General features: G+C 39.8%; 1 protein-coding gene across 1 annotated transcript in view; it reads left to right on the top strand.

Moving 5' to 3' along the window:
• The first annotated feature begins 453 nt into the window (after positions 1-453).
• LOC122555430 (long-chain-fatty-acid--CoA ligase ACSBG2-like) overlaps positions 454-21370 on the top strand; it is a 104698-nt gene continuing 83781 nt past the window's right edge. The window contains exons 1-2 of the mRNA XM_087989658.1: positions 454-564; positions 17305-17695. Of these exons, the coding sequence (XP_087845784.1) occupies positions 17354-17695 (342 nt within the window). The 5' untranslated portion in view covers positions 454-564; positions 17305-17353. The remainder of the gene's footprint in view (positions 565-17304; positions 17696-21370) is intronic.

Below are 21370 nucleotides of genomic sequence, written 5' to 3'. Positions count from 1 at the left end.
TCCCATATTCTTAAACTGATTCTGGACTCCTTATCACTGGAACATCTTATCCACATATTCCTGTTAGAACTTTATGGGTTTCTATGAGATTTCTCCCCCCAATTCATCCAACCTCCAGTGAATATAGTCCTAACTGATCCAGACCCAAATCATGAATCATGTAACAATGTGATAGTGCTCATAAAGAGTGTTTGCAAAAGAGATAGGAATCAGCCATTTTAAGCCCATGCTGCAATTAAATAAATATGATCTTTTACCAAAAACACACTGCTGCCTCCAGCATTCCCTTCCCAAAATCTAATCTTAATTAAAAGACATTCTAATCAAAGGCAACCGAACTGAAACTTCTGCATTGATTTTCTCTTCACAGGCGCTGCCAGATCTGCTGAATATTTCCAGCATTTTCTGTTTTTAATCTTTTGAATGTGTTGAATTTACAGAATGACGAAGATCATGACACCCTTTTGTGATAGAGAATTCCAAGGTTCACAATCTTTTTGAATGAAGACATTTCTCCTCATCTCAATCTGAAATGACTGACATCTTGCTACCTCTGCCACTCAGGTTGGGTGGTGGTAATGTTTTTATCCTATTTGTAATTTCTATATCTTATGTACTAATTACACAGTTTATTTCACATAGAACAACTGATGTAGTTTTGGTGAATTTTTAGTGATCAGTTACAGTTGTGAAATAGGGAAAATTCATTTTTAAAAGTGTAGTGGGCTGTGTTAGCTGCTATAGTGAATTTTTCACAGTTGAGAACATGTGACAGATTTGCCTGAAGCTTCCTCATGAAGAGGAATGAGTTCACTTTTTCATGTTTTATAGTTACGGATAATTAACTGAGCAGGAAGAACTCCAAGAAAGAGAAGCATAATTGTGATGATGTCACGTTAGTGCAATGTGGCATAGGTGTGTGCACTATTGAATGATCTGTTCTTGTGTTCGAAGGCTAACCCCTTAGTTCGGGATTCTCTAACAAGGGAAAGTATTCAACCCGTCAAACACTGATACATATTTCAAGATGATCATTTCTTATTATACCAAACTCTGTTTCGCACTCGCACTGTCTCTCTCTTCAGAAGAATTAGCATAAAGAACTTTTGTACGCATTCCAAATAAGTCTATCTTTCCATCCCTTTCTGATTGTCCACTTAGCTATAAAATGCACATATGGTGTCTGAATGTATAAAACCAGAATTTCCGGATGCTGGAAATCTGAAACAAGCACAGAGAATGCTGAAGAAACTTAGCAAATCTGCCAGCATATGTGTATAGAGAAACAGAGTTAACATTTCGAGTCCAGTATGACTCTTCTTCAATCCTGCTGAGTTTCTCCAGCATTCTCCCTGTTTCTGTTTATTAATGTTTAAATGTAAACTTTTCAGTCTATTACACCCCATAAGCCATTACTTTGTTGAACAGACTGAGAAATGTTTCAATGAGAATTCTGGCTTAATTCTGATCTACTCATGGATTGTTCATTTTGGCAATGGAATGTTTACAATGTGGCTACAGTGATCAGGCACAGTACTGTAGTGTAGTCATATTTGCAAATGAGATTTGCAAGCAGAAACAATGAGAGAATTTTGACAAATCCACAAAATCATTGCAGACCATGTCTGACCTAAAATGTGTTGTTGTGAATGAAGATGACTGGCACATTTAAGGGGGTCTTATCACCAATATGACGTGCAAAGTTGGTTATAGGGATTGTACAGGAGCAGTTTTGGAATTCTCACAATATTTGTAAATAAGGAAGACACTGTGGTGCTGCAGTATGTGAAGCAAGAGAAGAGTTTTGAAATCCAAGCTGGAGGTGATTAAGGTGACATCTAGTGAGAGAGTAGGAACACAGACTGAGGATGCCATCCCACACTGGTGAAATGCAGATAGCCTGAACACAAGCAGTAAGTAATCGGGTACTAAAGGAGAGTGAATTGTAATGTGAGTGAGTAAGACTATTTTTCATGGAGGAAAGAAGTTGAATTGCTTTCACAACTTGAGGAAATCCCAAAATGCTGCTTAACCAATGGATCACTTTGAGATGTAGGCTCTGTTCCAGTGCAGGTAAACATAGCCAACTTGAGCTCAGCAGAGTTGTACAAGTGTCAGCAAGATATTTGATCATTTAACCTTTTCTAACATTGTTGGCTGATGGATCAGTCTTTACCAAAACTCTGGAAGATCTTGCTCTTGGAATTCGGCCTTGGAATCTTTTGCATCAGCCAGAGTGTGGGAGGGAAGGGGAGGGGTGGGGGAAATGGTGGAGGGGTTGGAGAGGAGGTGGGGACAGGTTGTGTGGGCTGCAGAGGGAAGTTGAGAAGTTGAAGGGGGTCGTGTAGTGGTGTTTGGGGGCAGGGATAGGCTGGGCAGAATGAATTCGGCGTTTCAGCCAGATGATGAGATTGAAGGAGTCCTGGCCAGATTCACATTGGCGCTGCTAGAATCTGAACAAGATATTAAAGGTTATGGGGCACAGGCTGCTGCATGGATTTGGGTAGCAGGTCAATCATGTGTACAGTTCTGCTCGCCACATTACCCAAAAGGATGTGGATACTTTTGGAGAGGGTGCAGAGGAGGTTCACCAGGATGTTGCCTAGTATGGAGGGCATTAGCTGTGAAGAGAGGTTGAGTAGATTAGGATTATTTTCATTCGAAAGACAGAAGTTGAGAGGTGACCTGACTGAGGTCTACTAAATTATAAGAGGTATAGACAGGGTGGATAGCAAGAAGCTTTTTCCCAGAGTGCAGAACTCAATTACTAGGGATCATGAGCTCAAGGTGACAGGGGGAAAGCTCTTTACACAGAGGGTGGCGGGTGCCTGAAACATGTTGCCAGCAGAGTTGGTAGAGGCGGGCACGATAGCATCATTTACAATGTATCTCGACCGATACATGAATGGGCAGGGAGCAGAGGGATACAGATCCTTAGAAAATAGGTGACAGGTTTAGATAGAGGATCTGGATTGGTGCAGGTTTGGGGGGGCTGAAAGGCCTGTTCCTGTGCTGTAATTTTCTTTGTTTTTTGTTCTCGAATGGTGTCAGGGGCTTGAGCACTAAATGGCATACTCCTGTTCGTGTGGGTACTACCTTTTTGAATCATAACACACCTGGACAGGTTGATGTGTTAAAGTCTGAGGTCTACTAATTTATAAGAGGTATAGACAGGGTGGATAGCAAGAAGCTTTTTCCCAGAGTGCAGAACTCAATTACTAGGGATCATGAGCTCAAAGTGACAGGGGGAAAGCTCTTTCTGTCACTTCTGACTGTTGCAGTTTTTTTTGTTGTACCAATCCTTAATGCAGTGGCTTAAAGGTGGCCCAAACATTTCATTTGGTCATTTTAACAACACATTTTAGTTGATATTTAAGCTGTTACTGAGAACAGTAATGATAGTTAAGTAGTAGGTTAAAGGAATGCCTAATGCTTGAGTCAGAAGTTAGTTTCTTTCTTTGAATGAGAGAACAACAGAGCCAAATACTGGCTTTACTTGAGAGAACTTTGCAATGCAGGTTATCTTTGGCCCTGAAGCATACTTAAGTATTCACTTCCTAAATTAATCTTTGGAATTGAATTAATAACAAGAGTGTGACTGGAAGGGACAGAGTATGCATACTTATTATGCACCAGCAAATAAGGTCAGAGTAAGCAAAGCTGTAAAAATACCTAATAAGACGCCAATTATCTGAATGCTTGCAACATTTTTGACAAATTGATTGAATTGACACAAACAAATAAATTACTATGTTATAATAGCTATTACCTGAGTGTTGTTGCATTGTGGCCAACATTGAGACCTGAATATACAGTGTGTTCATATCATGTAATTAGATTTAAGAGTTTCTTCGAGAAATATTCTTGAATCTACCAGGAACCATGCTTTTTTGGACTTTGTTATACATTTGAGGGTGGATTAATTCAGGACCTGATAGTAAAGGGTCCTCTAGGTAGGATTGACCATAAGATGGTGGATTTGAGAGTGAGACATGTGGGTTCATAATTAGTGTCCTAAACTTAATTAAAGGCAACTACAAGGATACGAAGACAGAGTTGGCTAAAATGAGCTGGTAAATTAGGTTTACTGGTAAGACAATAGAGATGCGGTGGCATATATTTCAGGATATATTTCATAACTGTCAACAAATCTATATTCCATTGAGAAAGGGTGACTGTACCAGAAGGATGCAGTATCTGTGGCCAATGAAGGAAGTTAAAGGTGGTATTAAGTTGAACCAAAAAGGCATATAAGGTTATGGAAATTAGTGATTGGAGCCAACGTTCTTGAAAATTTGAAAACTCAGACAAGGGTGACTTTAAAACAAGGGTGGGGGGGGCGCGAAATTGAGTAAAAGAGAAAACTAAAAAGAAATATGCTCTCATTGTTAACATTTCTGTCCTAGACCTGCTGCAGTGCTCCATTGAAACACAATACCAGCTGAAGAGACAGTATTATAGCGATTGGAACAAGGTCAGCCAGGTTGATCTCACAGAATGAGTTCCCTGATTGGACCAAGTTAAACAGCCCCAATCAGGGAGCTCTGGCTAGCATATAAACAGGCGTGTCAGGGGTCCTCTTCACCCTAAGAGGCAGCACTGAGCTCGTTAGTCAGTGTCCTGTACTGTACACATGTAAATCAAGGGTGACTAGTTACAGGCCTTTGAGGAATTATTTCAAGTACTTCATTTTCCATTTCGGCATTTTTCAACCTTCAGGACTCAACATTTGAGTTCAATAACTTCTGAGCATAATGCTCTTCTATTTTGATTACAGCCCTCACCCCCACAGTCTGAGATATTCTTTACAAGGGCTTTGGTTTCAACAGAGCCAACTTATTTTGTTATTCATTTCTACCGTCAACACTTATTTCTGTCCCTTTGAGCTCTCCTTTGTCTTTTCTGGATACCCTCTCTCAATCTTTTACAAAACAAAAAACTATGGACATTGGAGATCTGAAATGATAAATTGCTGGAGAAACTCAGCAGCTCTGAAAAAAGTAGAGAAGAAAGTATTTCACATGCTTCGTTTCATCAGTTAGAGCATTGAGTATGGGAGTTGGGATGTCATGTTAAAGCTATACAAGACAATCGATAAGGCTAAAGTTGGAATACTGCATACAATTCTGGTCCTTTCGCTGTAGGAAGGATGTTATTAAACTGGAAAGGATGCAAAAAATATTTATAAGGGGATGTTACCAAGATTGGAGGGTTGGGTTATAAATGGCTGGATAGGCTGGAACTTTTTTCCCCTAGAACATAGGAGGCTGAGTGGTGACCTAATAGAGGTTTATAAAATCATGAGGAACATGATTTTATAAACCAAGACCGTTCCCCAGGGCAGAGGAGTCCAAATCTAAAGGGGATAGATTTAAGGTAAGAGGGGAAAGATTTAAAAGGGATCTGAGGGCATTTTCTTCATACAGAGGGTGGATGTATGGAATGAACTGCCAGGGGAAGTTTTAGAGGTGGGTATAAATATAACACTTAAAAGACATTTAGACAAGAACATGGATAGGAAAGGTTTAGAGGGATATGGGCCAAATGCAGGCAAATGGGACTGGTTCAGTTTCGGAAATCTGGTTGGCCTGGATGAGTTGAGCTGAAGAGTCTGTTTCCATGCTCTATGACTTGCATTATTGATTGAGAAAAACACAGTTAATATTTCGAAGAAGCACTGAGGGTAACGAGGGTATGAAATGTACTCTGGGTGGTGGATTTCAATGTCTACCAGCAAGAGAGGATCAGCAATAGCACTACAGATCGAGTTAGTTAGGTCCTAATGGACATAGCTGCTAAACTGGATTTGCAGCAGATGATGAGGGAACTAATAAGAGGAAAAAACATACTTGACCTCATCCTTACCAATTTGCTGGTTGAAAATGTATCTATCCATGACAGTGTCAGTAAGAATGACCACCTCACAGTCCTTGTGGAGACAAAGTCCCACTTTTGCAATAAAAATCCCATCCATGCTGAGTAGGAATCAAATCAAGTTAATGTTCATCACCAATGGAGCAAGTTGATATGTCCAGCATGCATTGTCTCTTGTGTGAATAGAGTGATAGAGGTATCAAATTTGACTCAAATAATGACATAATCTAAGAGTTATCAGTACATTGATCTAAGATACTTCCGCATGATTTTGTATTCGTTCTTTAAGAGGAAGTTTCTTTTCAGGAATGCACTTTGCCATCTGGAGAATTCTTTTTGTATTCATTTTTACAACACCATTTTACTTAACTGTCCTGTACCACAGAGTCACAGGAGAAAGTGAGGTCTGCAGATGCTGGAGATCAGAGCTGAAAATGTGTTGCTGGAAAAGCGCAGCAGGTCAGGCAGCATCCAGGGAATAGGAGAATCGACGTTTCGGGCATAAGCCTGAAGAAGGCTTATGCCCGAAACGTCGATTCTCCTGTTCCCTGGATGCTGCCTGACCTGCTGCGCTTTTCCAGCAACACATTTTCATATCAGAGTCACAGCCAACATTAGCAGCACCCTAAAGGATGAACTTTTCATTTGGTGATTATTTTCCAGAGTTCGATAGATTCGGGGTCGGTTCCTGAGGATTGGAGGGTGGCTAATGTTATACCACTTTTTAAGAAAGGTGGGAGAGAGAAAGCAGGAAATTATAGTCCAGTTAGTCTGACCTCAGTGGTGGGAAAGATGCTGGAGTCTATTATAAAAGATGAAATTACGGCACATCTGGATAGTAGTAACAGGATAGGACAGAGTCAGCATGGATTTATGAAGGGGAAATCATGCTTGACTAATCTTTTTGAATTTTTTAAGGATGTAACTCTGAAGATGGACGAGGGAGATCCAGTGGATGTAGTGTACCTGGACTTTCAGAAAGCTTTTGATCAATTCCCACACAGGAGGTTAGTGAGTAGAATTAGAGCGCATGGTATTGGGGGCAAAGTACTAGATTGGATTGAAAATTGGTTGGCTGATAGGAAACAAAGGGTAGTGATAAATGGCTCCATTTCGGAATGGCAGGTGATGACCAGTGGGGTACCGCAGGGATCCGTGCTGGGACCGCAGCTTTTTACAATATATGTTAATGATATAGAAGATGGTATCAGCAATAACATGAGCAAATTTGCTGATGATACAAAGCTGGGTGGCAGGGTGAAATGTGATGAGGATGTTAGGAGATTACAGGGTGACCTGGACAAGTTAGGTGAGTGGGCAGATACATGGCAGATGCAGTTTAATGTGGATAAATGTATGGTTATCCACTTTGGTGGCAAGAACAGGAAGGCAGATTACTACCTCAATGGAATCAATTTAGGTAAAGGGGCAGTACAGAGAGATCTGGGTGTTCTTGTACACCAGTCAATGAAGGCAAGCATGCAGGTACAGCAGGTAGTGAAGAAGGCTAATAGCATGCTGGCCTTCATAACAAGAGGAATTGAGTATAGAAGCAAAGAGGTGCTTCTGCAGCTGTACAGGGCCCTGGTGAGACCACACCTGGAGTACTGCGTGCAGTTCTGGTCTCCAAATCTGAGGATAGACATTCTGGCTATTGAGGGAGTGCAGCGTAGGTTCATGAGGTCAATTCCTGGAATGGCGGGATTACCTTACGCTGAAAGACTGAAGCGACTGGGCTTGTATATCCTTGAGTTTAGAAGACTGAGAGGGGATCTGATTGAGACGTATAAGATTATGAAAGGATTGGACACTCTGGCAGCAGGAAACATGTTTCCGCTGATGGGTGAGTGTCCATGGGGTAGACCATTTAGGACAGAGATGAGGAGAAACTTCTTTACCCAGAGAGTGGTGGCTGTGTGGAATGCTCTGCCCCAGAGGGCAGTGGAGGCCCAGTCTCTGGATTCATTTAAGAAAGAGTTGGATAGAACTCTCAAAGATAGTGGAATTTAGAATTATGGAGATAAGGCAGGAACAGGATACTGATTAGGAATGATCAGCCATGATCATGTTGAATGGCGGTGCAGGCTCGAAGGGCTGAATGGCCTACTCCTGCACCTATTGTCTATTTGGAACAATAGTGTTGACTACATCAACATCAGAATAGAACATCTTCTTTGGAGTCAAGAATGTAAGCACTGGTAGCAGATTTGTTATCCTGCACAGGAAGTTCATGAGCTTATCGGTCCATCCAAGTTCCTTTTCTGGCTAGCAAAACCAACTCCACACAACAAGGTTTGCTGTTAGCTATTCCAGTAGATGATCTATCTGTGTTCCTTCCTCTCCAGAATAAAAAGCGTCCCAGAGCAGACAGCAATATCATTCTGGAATCTTGGTACCTCACACAGTACAATTGTAGTTCTTCTTTCTTGATGATCACTCAAGATTATCTGAGTGTTCTAACATTCCAAATTATAACTGTAACATAATGTCTAACCTTTTAAATTGTCAGTCCTTGAGATAAAACATTCAATTGTTTAAAAATAAAACTTAATTTTTTTTTTGTTGATTGATAAACTTATTTAAAAGTTTATCATATTATCCTCTTATCCAGCTTTTTTCCAAACTGCTCAGGGAAGTCATCCCCTCAGTTCCAATGCCCTGTGATCAGTGCTTCTCATTTAGTTAAAAATCTAAGTTAAGGACACAGAGTAGCAAACCTTACCGCTAGAGACCTGGGATTGGGAACTGATTATGACAAATTATCTGCTTTTATGATGGAATAATGTCACTCTCTTGTACTGTGTGACTGAACAATTGGTATAGGCCTGAACAATTGGTGAAGGCATGTACTTGCTTTAATCTTGTTAATTTCTAACCTCCTCTAGTTCTGATGGAATTTAATAGATGTGAAAATTTAACTGTTTGTGAGTGTTTCCACCATTTTTCTGTTTGTAATTCGTAGTTCTGTATTGATATTCATTCTACTCTATGGATGTAACAAACTACCCAGCATAATATAGTCCAATTCTAACAATTTTGGGGCTGTTTCCTTTTGCTTCCAATCCTCTGTTTTAGGGATGTTGGTATACCCAAGTGAGAGTATTAAAATATTTTCCTTTTTTTTAATATATCCTTTCTGATGTTGTGTCTCAACACATACTAACTTTATCATTCAAAAACGTTCATCTATGTTATACTATTCTCTGTAATACTTCCCTAAACTCTCCAACCTTGTTGCTTGTCCCATAGATAAAAAAAACCCTGTTTTTAAAATTTATTCGATGTTATAGAATGTGGGCATCACTGATAAGGTCAGCATGTCATACTTATCATTAATTGCCATGGAGAAGGTAATGATGAGCTGCTTTCTTGAACTGCAGTAGTACATGTAATGTAGGGACACTCACAGTGTTGTTGGGAAAGGATTCTAGGTTTTCGATCCAGTGACGTTCCAGGTGATGGTCCAGTACATCTGCTGCTCATGTCTTTCTGGGTGGTAAAGGTCACAGGTTTGAAAGGTGCTGCCGAAGGCACTTTGGTGAGTTACTGGAGTACGTTTTGTAGATGGTACAATTGTTACCACTGTGTGTCAGTGATAAATAGGTGTCAAATGTGGTGTTAATCAAGTGGGCTAATTTGTCTTGAGTGAAGTCAAGGTGAAGTAGTTGGACTTGTAATTCAGAATCCCCAGCCAATGCTGTGAGGATTTGGGTTTGAATCCCATCATCATGGTGAAATTTGGATTCAGTAAAATCTGGAATTAAAAGCAAATCTAATTGTGGTCATGTAAGCACTGTCAATTGTGATTTTAAAAATCCATCAGGTTCATAAATATTCTTTTTTTAAGGGAAGAAATCTGCCTTCCTTACCTGATCTAGCTTATCTGAGTCCAGAACCACAGCAATGTAGTTCATTTTTATTGCCTTCTGAAATAGCAGACAAGCCACTTGGTTGTCTTAAATTGCTGCGAAGCTTAAAGAAAAGAATGAAACTGAATGGAGCAGCAGAATTGACATGGACACCAGAAATGGCAAAGTCAATATGTCCTATTGACACTGCAAAGATTACCATGCCAACATGTGGAAAACTGTGCAAAACTAGGAGAGCTGTGCAATAGCGTGACATATGTACGGTTTGATTGCAGGGGTATGAATGTCCCAGATACCACCATCACTATATCTGAGTATGTTCTGTTGCAGGACAGACTCAAACGATGTTGGCATAGTGGTATACATTCAGGAAAGAATTGCCCTGGGGGTCCTTAACATTGACTCTGGAACCCATTTATTCTCATGGCATTAGGTCAACATGGGCAGGGAACTCCACCTGTTGCACCCCCTCCCCCAAATGATGAATAAGTACTTCTCAATATCAAACATCACTTGGAGGAAGTACTGAAGGTGGCATGAACACTGAAGTCCTCCACCCAGAATACATTCTATGTTCGTCATCAATAATGGCTTGGTAGTGTCATTACTGAGTTGGCAGAGTCCCAGTGAAAATAGCTGTTAGATTGGGTCTTTAGATTGTGAGGAATTCAATAAGAAGGAATAATCTACTTGTTTCTGTCCTCTGTAGTCTACCTGTTGCAGATGTCTCTGTCCATAGAGTATCAGTAGGTATGACCACTGCACAGTAATTATGCAGATGTCCCATCATTGCATTGAAGATGCCCTCAACATGTTATGTCGCACAACCACTGTACTAAATAGGACAGACTTTAAGCAATTGTAGCAACTCCTTGATGTGCTCTGGGCTATAGCAGCAGAACTGCATTTAACCAAAATCTGTAACTTCATGGACTGGCATAACCCCAATTCTGCCATTACCATCAAGGTTGGAGATCAAACCTGACTTCATGAAGAGAGCAGGAGGACATGCCAGGAGCATCACCAGGCACTCCTAAAAATAAGGTGTCATCGTGGGGCGGCACGGTGGCTCAGTGGTTAGCACTGCTGCCTCACAGCACCAGGGTCCCAGGTTCAATTCCAGCCTCGGGTGACTGTGTGGAGTTTGCACGTTCTCCGCATGTCTGCGTGGGTTTCCTCCGGGTGCTCCTGTTTCCTCCACAGTTCAAAGATGTGCAGGTGAATTGGCCATGCTAAATTGTCCATAGTATTAAGTGTGTTAATCAGAGGGAAATGGGTCTGGGTGGGTTACGCTTTGGAGGGTCAGTGTGGACTGGTTGGGCTGAAGGGCCTGTTTCCCAACTGTCTAAAATTACCATGGTATACAATAGAGGACTATTTACACTTGGGGCAGCATGAACAGAATGCATTAGAGAGGGCTTAAATCGCAACCAGTGGGTAATATCTGAACTCTGCAGTCTTGCCACATCCTGTAGAGAATAATAATGAATAGTTGAACAACTAAGAGGAAACTCCATTAATAACTTTATCTTCACTGTTGAGGAAGTCCTGCATATCATTGCACAAGATAAAGCTGAAACATTTATGTCTAAAATGTTGAGTGGATGATTCATTTTGGCCTCCTCCATTACAGAGCCCAATCTTCCACCAATTTGATTCACTTCACATGATCTCAAGAAACCATATGATTTAGGAGCACAAGTAGGTCATTCAGCACATCAAATCTGCTTCACCATTTAATGACATCATAGCTGATCTGCTAAGCTTCAAATCTAATTTATTGTATTTTCTTTATAATCTTTGATTTCCTTACTGATTTAAAAATCTGTTATCTTAGTCTTGAATGCATTTAATGACCCTGACTATACAGCCCTTTGAGGTAAAGAATTCCTCAAATAAACTACACATGGAAGAAATTCCTCCTCCCTTTTGTCTTATTTGGGTAACCCTTTACTTTAAGATTATGCTCTCTGGGGCTAAACTCCTCAATAAGACAACCCCTCAATACCCAGAATAAACCAAGTGAACCTTCTCTAGACTGCCTGTAATATCAGTATGTTTCCTTAAATAAGGAGGCCACTGCTGTTAAATAAAACCTCTTCTATTCTTCCTGCCAAAGTGCATAATCTCACCTTTTCCCATCTGGGAAGCTTAACCTGTCTTTGAAAAGATCTGACTATGAAAAGACCTGTGTAGGTAAAAAAAGAATAAAATGAAATTGCTGAACTTTGCTATACATGACCTTCAGAATGCCAGCATTTCTCTGAATTTTAGGTTCACTTTTCAACTTTTAATTGCTGGTGGAACACCTTTTAAAGATCAATGATGAATCGTATTCACTGAACCAACTTTTTTTTCTGCATAAATTATTTTGTTTGCCCTGTTGAATTATAAAGTTAGTTTTTAAGCTTTAATTATTATTACTTTTCAACGACTGCCCTTCTTTTTATTTTGACCTACCCTTCTAAAAAAATCATTTTTGATTCTAATGGATTCATGAAGTTTATGATTCCTGTTTATTTAAATTGAAACTCAATGTATATAGCTGCCAAAGAAATTGTGATTTGGAATTATTCAGGAAGGACTGGTGTGATGAGCTTGAACAACAGAACATCTCTTTAACTAAAAACAAACACAGAGAAAAAGGAAACAAACATAAGATTTGGGACATGAAGACCGAGCTCTCGAAGATTATAAAGAAAGCAGGAAAGAGTTAGGAGGACTAAAAAGGGCCAAACAGGATTAAGGAGCAAGAGAGTAGTCAGGGAAAGGGTATGTCCACTCGGGGACAAAGGAGGGAATTTATGACTGGAGCCAGAGGATGTGGGTGAAGTTCTTAATGAAGGAAATTCACAAATGAGAAGGACATGTTGGATGGCAAGTCTAGAGAAGCATGTCAGTATAATTAATGGAAGAGGTCTTTGTTGTTTTGAAAAGCATTAAGGTAGATGAGACCCCAGGACCTGATGGGAACTATCCTGTTTTATTGGGGAAGGAAATTGCTGAGGCCTTGTATGAAATCTTTGCGTCCTTTTTAGGCACAGGCGATGTCCCAGAGGACTGGAGAATAGCCAATGTTGTTCCTTATTACTACTAATAGATTGTGTATTTTTTATTTCAATTTGATGCTACCTTAAAGTTTCCTAGTTGGCTTACCTCCTTCCTGGAGGCCTTCTTTTTCTCTGAGATATATCATATTTGCTCTGAGATATATCATATTTTCTCTGGGATATATCATATTGTGAGCCATGAACTATTTTCTTCGATGTCTTCCCTAATTTCTTAACTCATCTTTACTACCTTTCCCTGTCCACTCTAGCTAGCCATGCCCTCATTTCTTTGTAATTATTCTGGTGTAAGTTTAGCACAGTTGTTTCCAACCCAAGCTTCTGCCTTTCAAACTGAATGCTAAATTCCGTCATGTTATGGTCACTGTTTCCTAGAGTATATGTTACTCTAACATCATTTATTTAAACTTGCCTAATTACACATTGCCAGATCCAAATTAGCTTGATCTCTGGTTGGATGCACACATTTTTTTTTATTACTTATTCATGAGATATGGGTGTCACTATTGCCCATCTTTAATTGCCCAGAGGGCAGTTAAGAGTCATTCACATTGCGACTGGAGGTACATGTAGGCTAGACCAGGTAAGGACTGCAGATTCCTTCCCAAAAGGGTATTATTGAACCAGATGGGTTTTTCCCTAGCAATCGACATTGGTTTCATGATCATCATAAGACTCCCAATTCCAGATATTTATTAAATTCAGATTCCACCATCTGCCATGGCACAGTTTGAACCTGGGACCCTAGAACATTGCCAGGTGTCTGGATTAACAGTCTAGTGATAACACACTTGGCCATCAACTGGTCATTATTCTCAAATTGTCCAGAATACACTCTATAGATTCCTCTTTGTGGCTACCTCTGATTATCCCAATCTACATGCAGATTAAAATCACTAATGTAGCACGTTTTCTTTAGAATAGGAATACGATGCTGAGATACAGGATCAGCCATAATGATGTTGAGTGGTGGATTGTGCTCGATGGCCTACTCTTGCGCTTATTTTCTGTGTTTTCTAAGACATTAGAGCTCCTGACCCACAGTCCTGCAACACTCACCTCATGCTGAGAAAATATCCCTATCAAGCAACTGCTGTTGCCTGTCCCATTAATATTTGGTCTGTTTGCTTCAATGGCATTACTTGGCTCTCCAAGTGCAAAAGTTAGTAATGAAAGGCTGTTGTTTCATAAGAATTAGAGCATGAGTAGGCAATTCATCCCTGTGAGCCTGTTCCACCATTTGATACACCCCTGGCAAACCTCATCTCAGCCTCAATGCCACATTCCTGCCCATTCACCATAACCTTTCAATCCATTATTCATTAAAAGTCTTGCCTATCTCCTCCATAAATTTACTCAATGTCCCAGTGTCCATTTTATTCCACTCTTATGAGAGAAATAAGAGTTCTAGATCGCTCCATGAGAGGAAACATCCTTTCTATTTCCACTTTATCAATTGGGCGGCATGTTGGCACAGTGGTTAGCACTGCTGCCTCACAGTGCCAGTGACCTGGGTTCAATTCCTGCCTCGGGCAACTTGTCTGTGTGGAGTTTGTATTTTCTCCCCATGTCTGGGTGCTCTGGTTTCCTCCCACAGTCCAAAGATGTGTAGGTTAGGTGAATTGGCCATGCTAAATTGCCCGTAGTGTTAGGTGTAGGGGAATGGGTCTGGGTGGGTTACTCTTCGGAGGATCGGTGTGGACTTGTTGGGCTGAAGGGCCTGTTTACACACTGTAATAATCTAAAAGTTCCCTTTTAGCATTTTGTATACCTCAATTAAATTTTGTAATAGGCTTTTTTCCCAAATGGTCACATGTGTACATGCCAACTTATGTCCTGCTGTTTTTGGATATTAAAACAATAAAATACTTGAAAATGTAAGTTACTTTTGTAATGGTTTCAAATTTCCTGTGATTTCAGTGCATAATTTGCATTATTGCTGTGTTCAAGCACTTTATATTAATGTTCTGTATTGCTACAATGTGATTAAAGAGGTCAAAATATTTGCTATTTTACTGTGGTTAATAGTCTTCATCCTAAATACTATTTCAAGCTCTATTTAGACCAAGTGACAGATAGAGTTTAATTTGGGTGCATTTTGGCAGGGCAAGACTTATATATAATCATAAGGTCCTGGGGTGTGTTGCTGAACAAAGAGACCTTGGATTGCAGGTTCATAGTTAGTGCCTGGTCGACTGGATAGTGAAGAAGGCGTTTGGTATGCTGGTCTTTATTGGTCAGTGCATTGAGTATAGGAGTTGAGAGGCCATGTTGCAGCTGTACAGGACATTGGTTAGGCTTTTGGAATGTTGTGTACAATTTTGGTCTTGCTACTATAGGAAGTATGTTGTGAAACTTGAAAGGGTTCAGAAAAGATTTCCAAGGATATTGCCAGAGTTGGAGGGTTTGATATGTAGGGAGAGGCTGAATAGGCTGGTGCTTTTTACCCTGGAGTGTTGAAGGCTGAGGGGTGACGTTATAGAGGTTTATAAAATCATGAGAGGCATGGATAGGGGAAATAGCCAAGGTCTTTTCCCAGGGTGGGGCCTCCAAAATTAGAGGACATAAGTTTAAGGTGAGAGGGAAAAGTTTTAAAAGGGACCTAAAGGTCAACCTTTTCAGAGGGTGGTGCGTGTAAGAAATGAGCTGCCAGAGAAGTGGTGGGGGTAGGTACAATTACAAGATTTAAAAGGTATTTGGATAGGTATATGAATAGGCAGGGTTTTGAGGGAAATGGGCCAAATACTGGTAAATGGAGTTAGATTAAGTTAGGATATCTGGTCAGCACGGGTGAGTTGAATGAAGTGTCTTTTTCCAGGCTGTATAGCACTATGACTTTAAGTGTTCTAGAAATTTAATTGACTGGAATAACTACATCAGCTGCACTTGAATCAAATTAATATTTTATACGTAAATAATTTTGAAATTTCTATTTTTTTTGTCTTGATTTAAAATGGTGCATTTGGCCAGACTATCAAGTACTTGTCAATGTAGATTTAATATAACTTTACAGGCAATGTCATTCCCTTTCCTCACTCTTACCTATCCCACTCCCAATCCTACACCCTGTTGAGTAGAAGCTGAATGTGGTTTGACTTGGCCACGATGCCCTAATCCAGGAGATTTTTCAATCTATATTTTTTAAGGGTTGTGTCAAGAATATAAATTGAACGATAATCTGTATAATTGATACTACAATCAAATCGACTTTCTCTTTTCATTATTATTGTCTTCTTACATTTTTGTGCTAAGTTATTCTTGTGGAGTAATCTTAGGAGTAATGTGAACTGCAGTAACAAATGCTTTTGAAAGTATCATATTAGTTTATATAGAAGCAAAAATGAGGTGTTTCAGCTTCACAGGTTTGTTCATCATATTTTCATTGAAAGTGGAATAAGTTGTTAAGGCATCTGGAAGTGATGGTTTGGAGCAGTGCTGCTGTGACAACCAATAGGGTTTCTGCCAGGGAATTGCCAAGGTTTGTAAGTTATGATATGCAAGAGGAATGCTTTTTAAACCTGGACATACTCTAACAAAGTTACAAGACAAGGAATGGATAAGACATAAGAAATGGGGATAGGAGTAAATCATTCAGCCCATCAAGCCTGTTCCACCATTGAATATGATCATGGCTGATTCCTTATGTCCACTTTTCTGCCTTTTTCCCATAATCTTCAATTCTCCAACTGATCAAGAATTTATTTATTTCAGCGTGAGCATTCATAAGGACTCTGCCCCCACAGCCCTCTGTTGCAAGGAGTTTTTTTCTTCATTTCAGTCTTAACTTGGCACCCCTTTTATTCTGGTACTATGCTCTCTTGTCTCAGACTCTCCCTTTGAGGGAAAACATCCTCTCAGCATTTTCTGTGCCAAGCTCCTTAAGAGTCCTGTATGTTTCATTGAGTAAAGTCCCAACCTGTTTAATCTTTGCTTTGTACTGGAATTTATCATAGTGAACCTTCTTTGAACTGATATCTTACATCAAATAAGGGGACCAAAACTGCTCACAATATTCCAGTTATGGTGTACAGTTGCAGCAAATGCTTTTAATTGTTGGTGTTGATCGTAGCTGTATTGATCTATAAGGTGTGCTTCTTGCCTTAGCTCAGGAAAAGCATGTGTGTGTTTTTGAAGGTGTTATGAGTTAGAAATTGTGCAGAGTCAAAGGATAGGGAAAGTTATGCTGCATCACCTTTCTCTACCTTTCTTTGAGGAACAGTTAAATCATCATATAATTAAATATCAGAAAAATAATATTTGATATGGGATGTTTTCTCTTCGCGTGATCTATAAAGTCTTGAAAATTACCATGTTGAGTATTTTTAAATTACCTTTTGACTATGGTTTTAAAAATTAGTTATGATTGTTGTATTCATGTCATTAGTGATTCTAATCAAATAGCTCTTATTGTGTCCTGTTTAGTTGATAGTGATATATGAATTTCAATTACAAAATATTTCTCCAAGTAATCCATGTGTGTTTCTCTTCCACAGTCCTTTGCCCTTAAAATCTGGTTCTAAATAATATCCTTCAGATTTATTGATGGGGGACGTCTTTGATAGCAGTCTCTGGCTGAATAATGCAGGAGGGGATACAAGGCTCTTACATGATGGCAAAGGTGAGGAAGACCTACAGGAGAGTAAAAGTGAAGAACAGCAAGGATTTATAAATCAAGCTGAAATCCCACTTAGGATGGAAAATAAACATGACTCTTTGAGAAATCTTGAGCAAATGCCTTCACCTCAGAAACAACAGTCTCTTACAGATGTGAATATATTGGGAGATTTTAACAATTCAAACTCTATCAAGAAAAGTTCAAGATCAGTTGTTGGAGGAGCACACGCCTCACAAACAGGTACCTTTTATTCCGACCAAGAGAAAATTGTGAAACTTCCTCCATTTCATTCATAACATTGATGTACAAATATATAAGTGCATTGTGACTTGTTTAAAAATAGCGTAGTAATTAGAAGGTCACTAATTGCTATTCAGAAATTATTATAATAATTTTTTGATTGCGAATGATAACGAGGATTACTAGAGAGAAGGTAGGACCACTCAAGGATGAAGGAGGGAACTTGTGTTTCAAGGCAGAGGATGTGGGTGAAATCCAATTGAGTACTTTGCCACAAGAAGGATATGGAGGATAGTGAGATTTGTGTGGAGCATGTCAATATGCTAGGGCATTTTGTGTTCAAGAAAGGAGTAGTCTTGGATCTCATGAAAAGCATTAAGGTGGATAAGTCCCCAAGGCCCAATGATATCTACCCCAGGGTACTGAAAGAAGCAAGAGAGGAGTTTGCTAGGGCCTTGACTGAGATCTTTGTATCCTCATTAGTCACTGGAGAGGTCCCAGAGGACTGGCGAGTAGCTGATGTTATTCCTCTATTCAAGAAGGAAAATAGGGATAATCCAGGAGACTATAGACTGGTGACTCTTGCATCCAAATTAGGAATCTATTGAAGAGAATTCTTAGGGATAGGATTTGAGTATTTGGAAAAGCATGGCCTGATTAGGGACAGTCAGCATGGCTTTGTGCAGGGCAGGTCATGTCTTACTAATTTGATTAATTTTTTTGAGGAGGTGATGAAGATTATCGAAGCAGCTAGAGCAGTGGATACTGTGTACATGTGTTTTAGTAAACTTTTGACAAGGTCCCCTCATGGTAGACTCATCCAGAAGATTAAGATGCATAGGATCCAAATGGATTCATGGATTCAGAATTGGCTTACCTGAGAAGGCAGAGGATAGTGGTAGAAGGGTGTTTTTCAGGCTGGAGGTCCATGACTAGTGGTGCTTTGCAGAGTTCTGTACTGCAACCTCTGCTATTTGACTTGCATTAAAATGGAGGTGGGTGGGTTATTAAGTTTAGAGTACTGTGTTCAATTCTGGTCGCCACATCACAGGAAGGATATGGAGACTTTGGAGAGCATGCAGAAGAGGTTTACCAGGATGCTGCCTGGATTACCGCGTATGGACTGTCAAGGGAGGCTAGAAAAAACTTGGGTTGTTTTCTTTGGAGTGGTGAAGGCTGAGGGGCAACTTGCTAGAAATCTATGAAATTATGAGTTGCGTAGATAAGGTTAATGGTCAGAATATTTTTTCCAGAGTTGAAATGTCTAAAACTAGGGGTGTGCATTTAAGTTGAGAGGGGGACAGTTCAAAGGAGATGTGAGGGGCAAGTTTTTGCACAGAGTGGTAGGAGTGTGGAATCTGCTGCTGGGGTGGTGATGGAGGCAGATAGGGGTGTTTAAGGGCCTTTTTAGCTAAGCACATGAATATGCAAGGAAGTGAGGGATGGACCAAGGGCAGGCAGAAGGGGTTAGTTTAATTTGGCATAATGTTTAGCACAATATTGTGGGCCGAAGGATCTATTCCTGTACTATACAGTTCCATGTTCGATGATAGCAGTCCATTCTGCAATGGCTGCATTGTGTTTTTATGGTCAAATTAAAGCTACAAACTCTATGACCGATCATGGCATTTTATATTTTAGTCAATCAGTCAATATCCATACTGAAAAGAGGTCAATATTGCTTTTCCTGACTCTATTTTGAACAAGTGCTCTCCACTTTATTTTCACAAGGGATAGTAACACTGAGAATGGAATCCTGGGCGTTTTCTCAGTTTTCTTCCGTTGTCTGCAGCATTCATGAAACTCAGAGCAATGAATACAATCCACTTCAATGGAGACAATACAGAAAATGGTATTGATCTACTCTAAGCAGAGAAAACTGTAGGTTAAGGGAAGATTCAATAGATAATGTACAAAATTTTGTAAAGTCTTGCTAAAAGTTGATAAGGGAAAACTGCTACAATGCTGTGGAAGAAGAATTAGTAACCAAAGAACCATTTATGTAATTATCAAAAGAAGCAGAGGTAACATGAATTTTTTTTAATGCTGTGCTATGTAATAATCTAGAATGCATAAATTGGTGGACACAGATTTTGTAATACCTTTCAAAACAGGAGTGGATAAACTCTTGGCAGGAGAAATTTGCTGGGCTATGGATAAAGGGTAGGACTTAGCCCTAATTATAAAGCTCTATCAAAATATGGCATAGGTTCAGCCTGCTGAATGGCCTTTTTGTGTTTTATCACTGTTAGTACATGTCGTTCTGCTATAACGCGCGTTTCGTCAGCACAAATTTACTATAACATGATTGACGAAGTGTGGACCTTGTTTGGATAATGCAAACTTTTTACCAGTTGGGTATAGCGATTTTCTATTAGTGATCTTCTATTTTTCTATAGTGAAAGGTTGCAGCAGAACACAACTGTTGCGTTAAAGCAGAGCGACTTGTAGTTGCTGCTAATGTACAGTTAGCTCAAAACGATAACCTCTGAGACTATATTGGTTTGGTTTAGCTATGCATTTCTGTTAATGGAGCTCTTGGTTATACTTCATCTTGTGCTGAGACGTTAATATCAAAGGCATCATTCTCCTAACGGTCAACCTGCACAACCTTTCCTCATGAGGCAGGGTTTCATGCCAGCAATCAGCTTGGTGAACCCTTTCTCAACTGCTTTCATTGCAAATAGTTCCCTCAAAACTGAACACTCTTTGCACATGCAATGGGAGGGCAATGCCTAATGGGGATATCATTAGACTATAAATCCAGAGAGCCAGGTCCTGTTCTGGCCTGACTGTGTGCCTATGCTAAAAGGCAATTCGACTGAAGTAGTTTGAGCCTTTGGACTGTAGCTGAGAGGTAAATTGCTTAAAGCAATGTAAGGTAGGAGTATATGAGCATTTGAAGTAGGCACAGAATTAGTGAACACTGAGAGGAATCCTGAAATGGCCCCTCAATCACTTGATGAGCTGGGTACTTGTCTCTGCCCGCAAACTGTCCTTGCAGCAGCCTTATACAGGCCAAAGTGCAGCATTAAAGTGCAGAATTGTATTTTAAGTAAATCAGAAAAGGGCCATAATGATGCGATGCTAATGTCCACAGATGTGGGGTGCATGCAGATGCTATTTATGGAGTGTCAACAGATGGGTGTCCAAGGTGGACATCTGTAAAAGTAAGTGAGGAACTATAGTTTACCAGGTACCTGCTAAGATTTTCTTGGAAACTTCTGGCATCTAGTATCTGTCTAACAGTTGGTAAGATGGAAGACTGCATACTAGTGAGGTGAGAATAAGTAGTAAAAAGGGTGGTGATAACTGCATAATAATAGGCTACACTATAGCTAGAATCTTGTCTTGATTAAAAATATCTTTTGGCATTGTTGTTAAGAATGGTCTTGCTAAATATTTCCATCAATTTTCTCAAATTCTTTACCTTAGCCCAAATCATCAGGAACTTGGAAGGTACTGCCGTAATGATTTAGTTCTAACTGGCGGTCTTATTATTGCACATCACCCTTTGTGCAATAATATACTTTAATTTAAGCTACTTTATGGGAGGGTACGAAAGGCAGAGCAAGCCATGAATTGTCACCTTAAGACTAGAAGAAAATGTACGATGGTGTCTCCTGGGATTGGCAATATAAATATGGTTCCCGATGTATTAATTGCATGGACATGAATATGTGAGCAATTGCAAAGCTTGGTAA

The sequence above is a fragment of the Chiloscyllium plagiosum genome, unplaced genomic scaffold (assembly GCF_037043375.1).
Source record: "Chiloscyllium plagiosum isolate Xiang-an unplaced genomic scaffold, Cpla_swu_hap1 HiC_scaffold_1, whole genome shotgun sequence".
Lineage (NCBI taxonomy): Eukaryota > Metazoa > Chordata > Chondrichthyes > Orectolobiformes > Hemiscylliidae > Chiloscyllium > Chiloscyllium plagiosum.
This window is presented reverse-complemented; position numbering and strand designations above follow the sequence as displayed.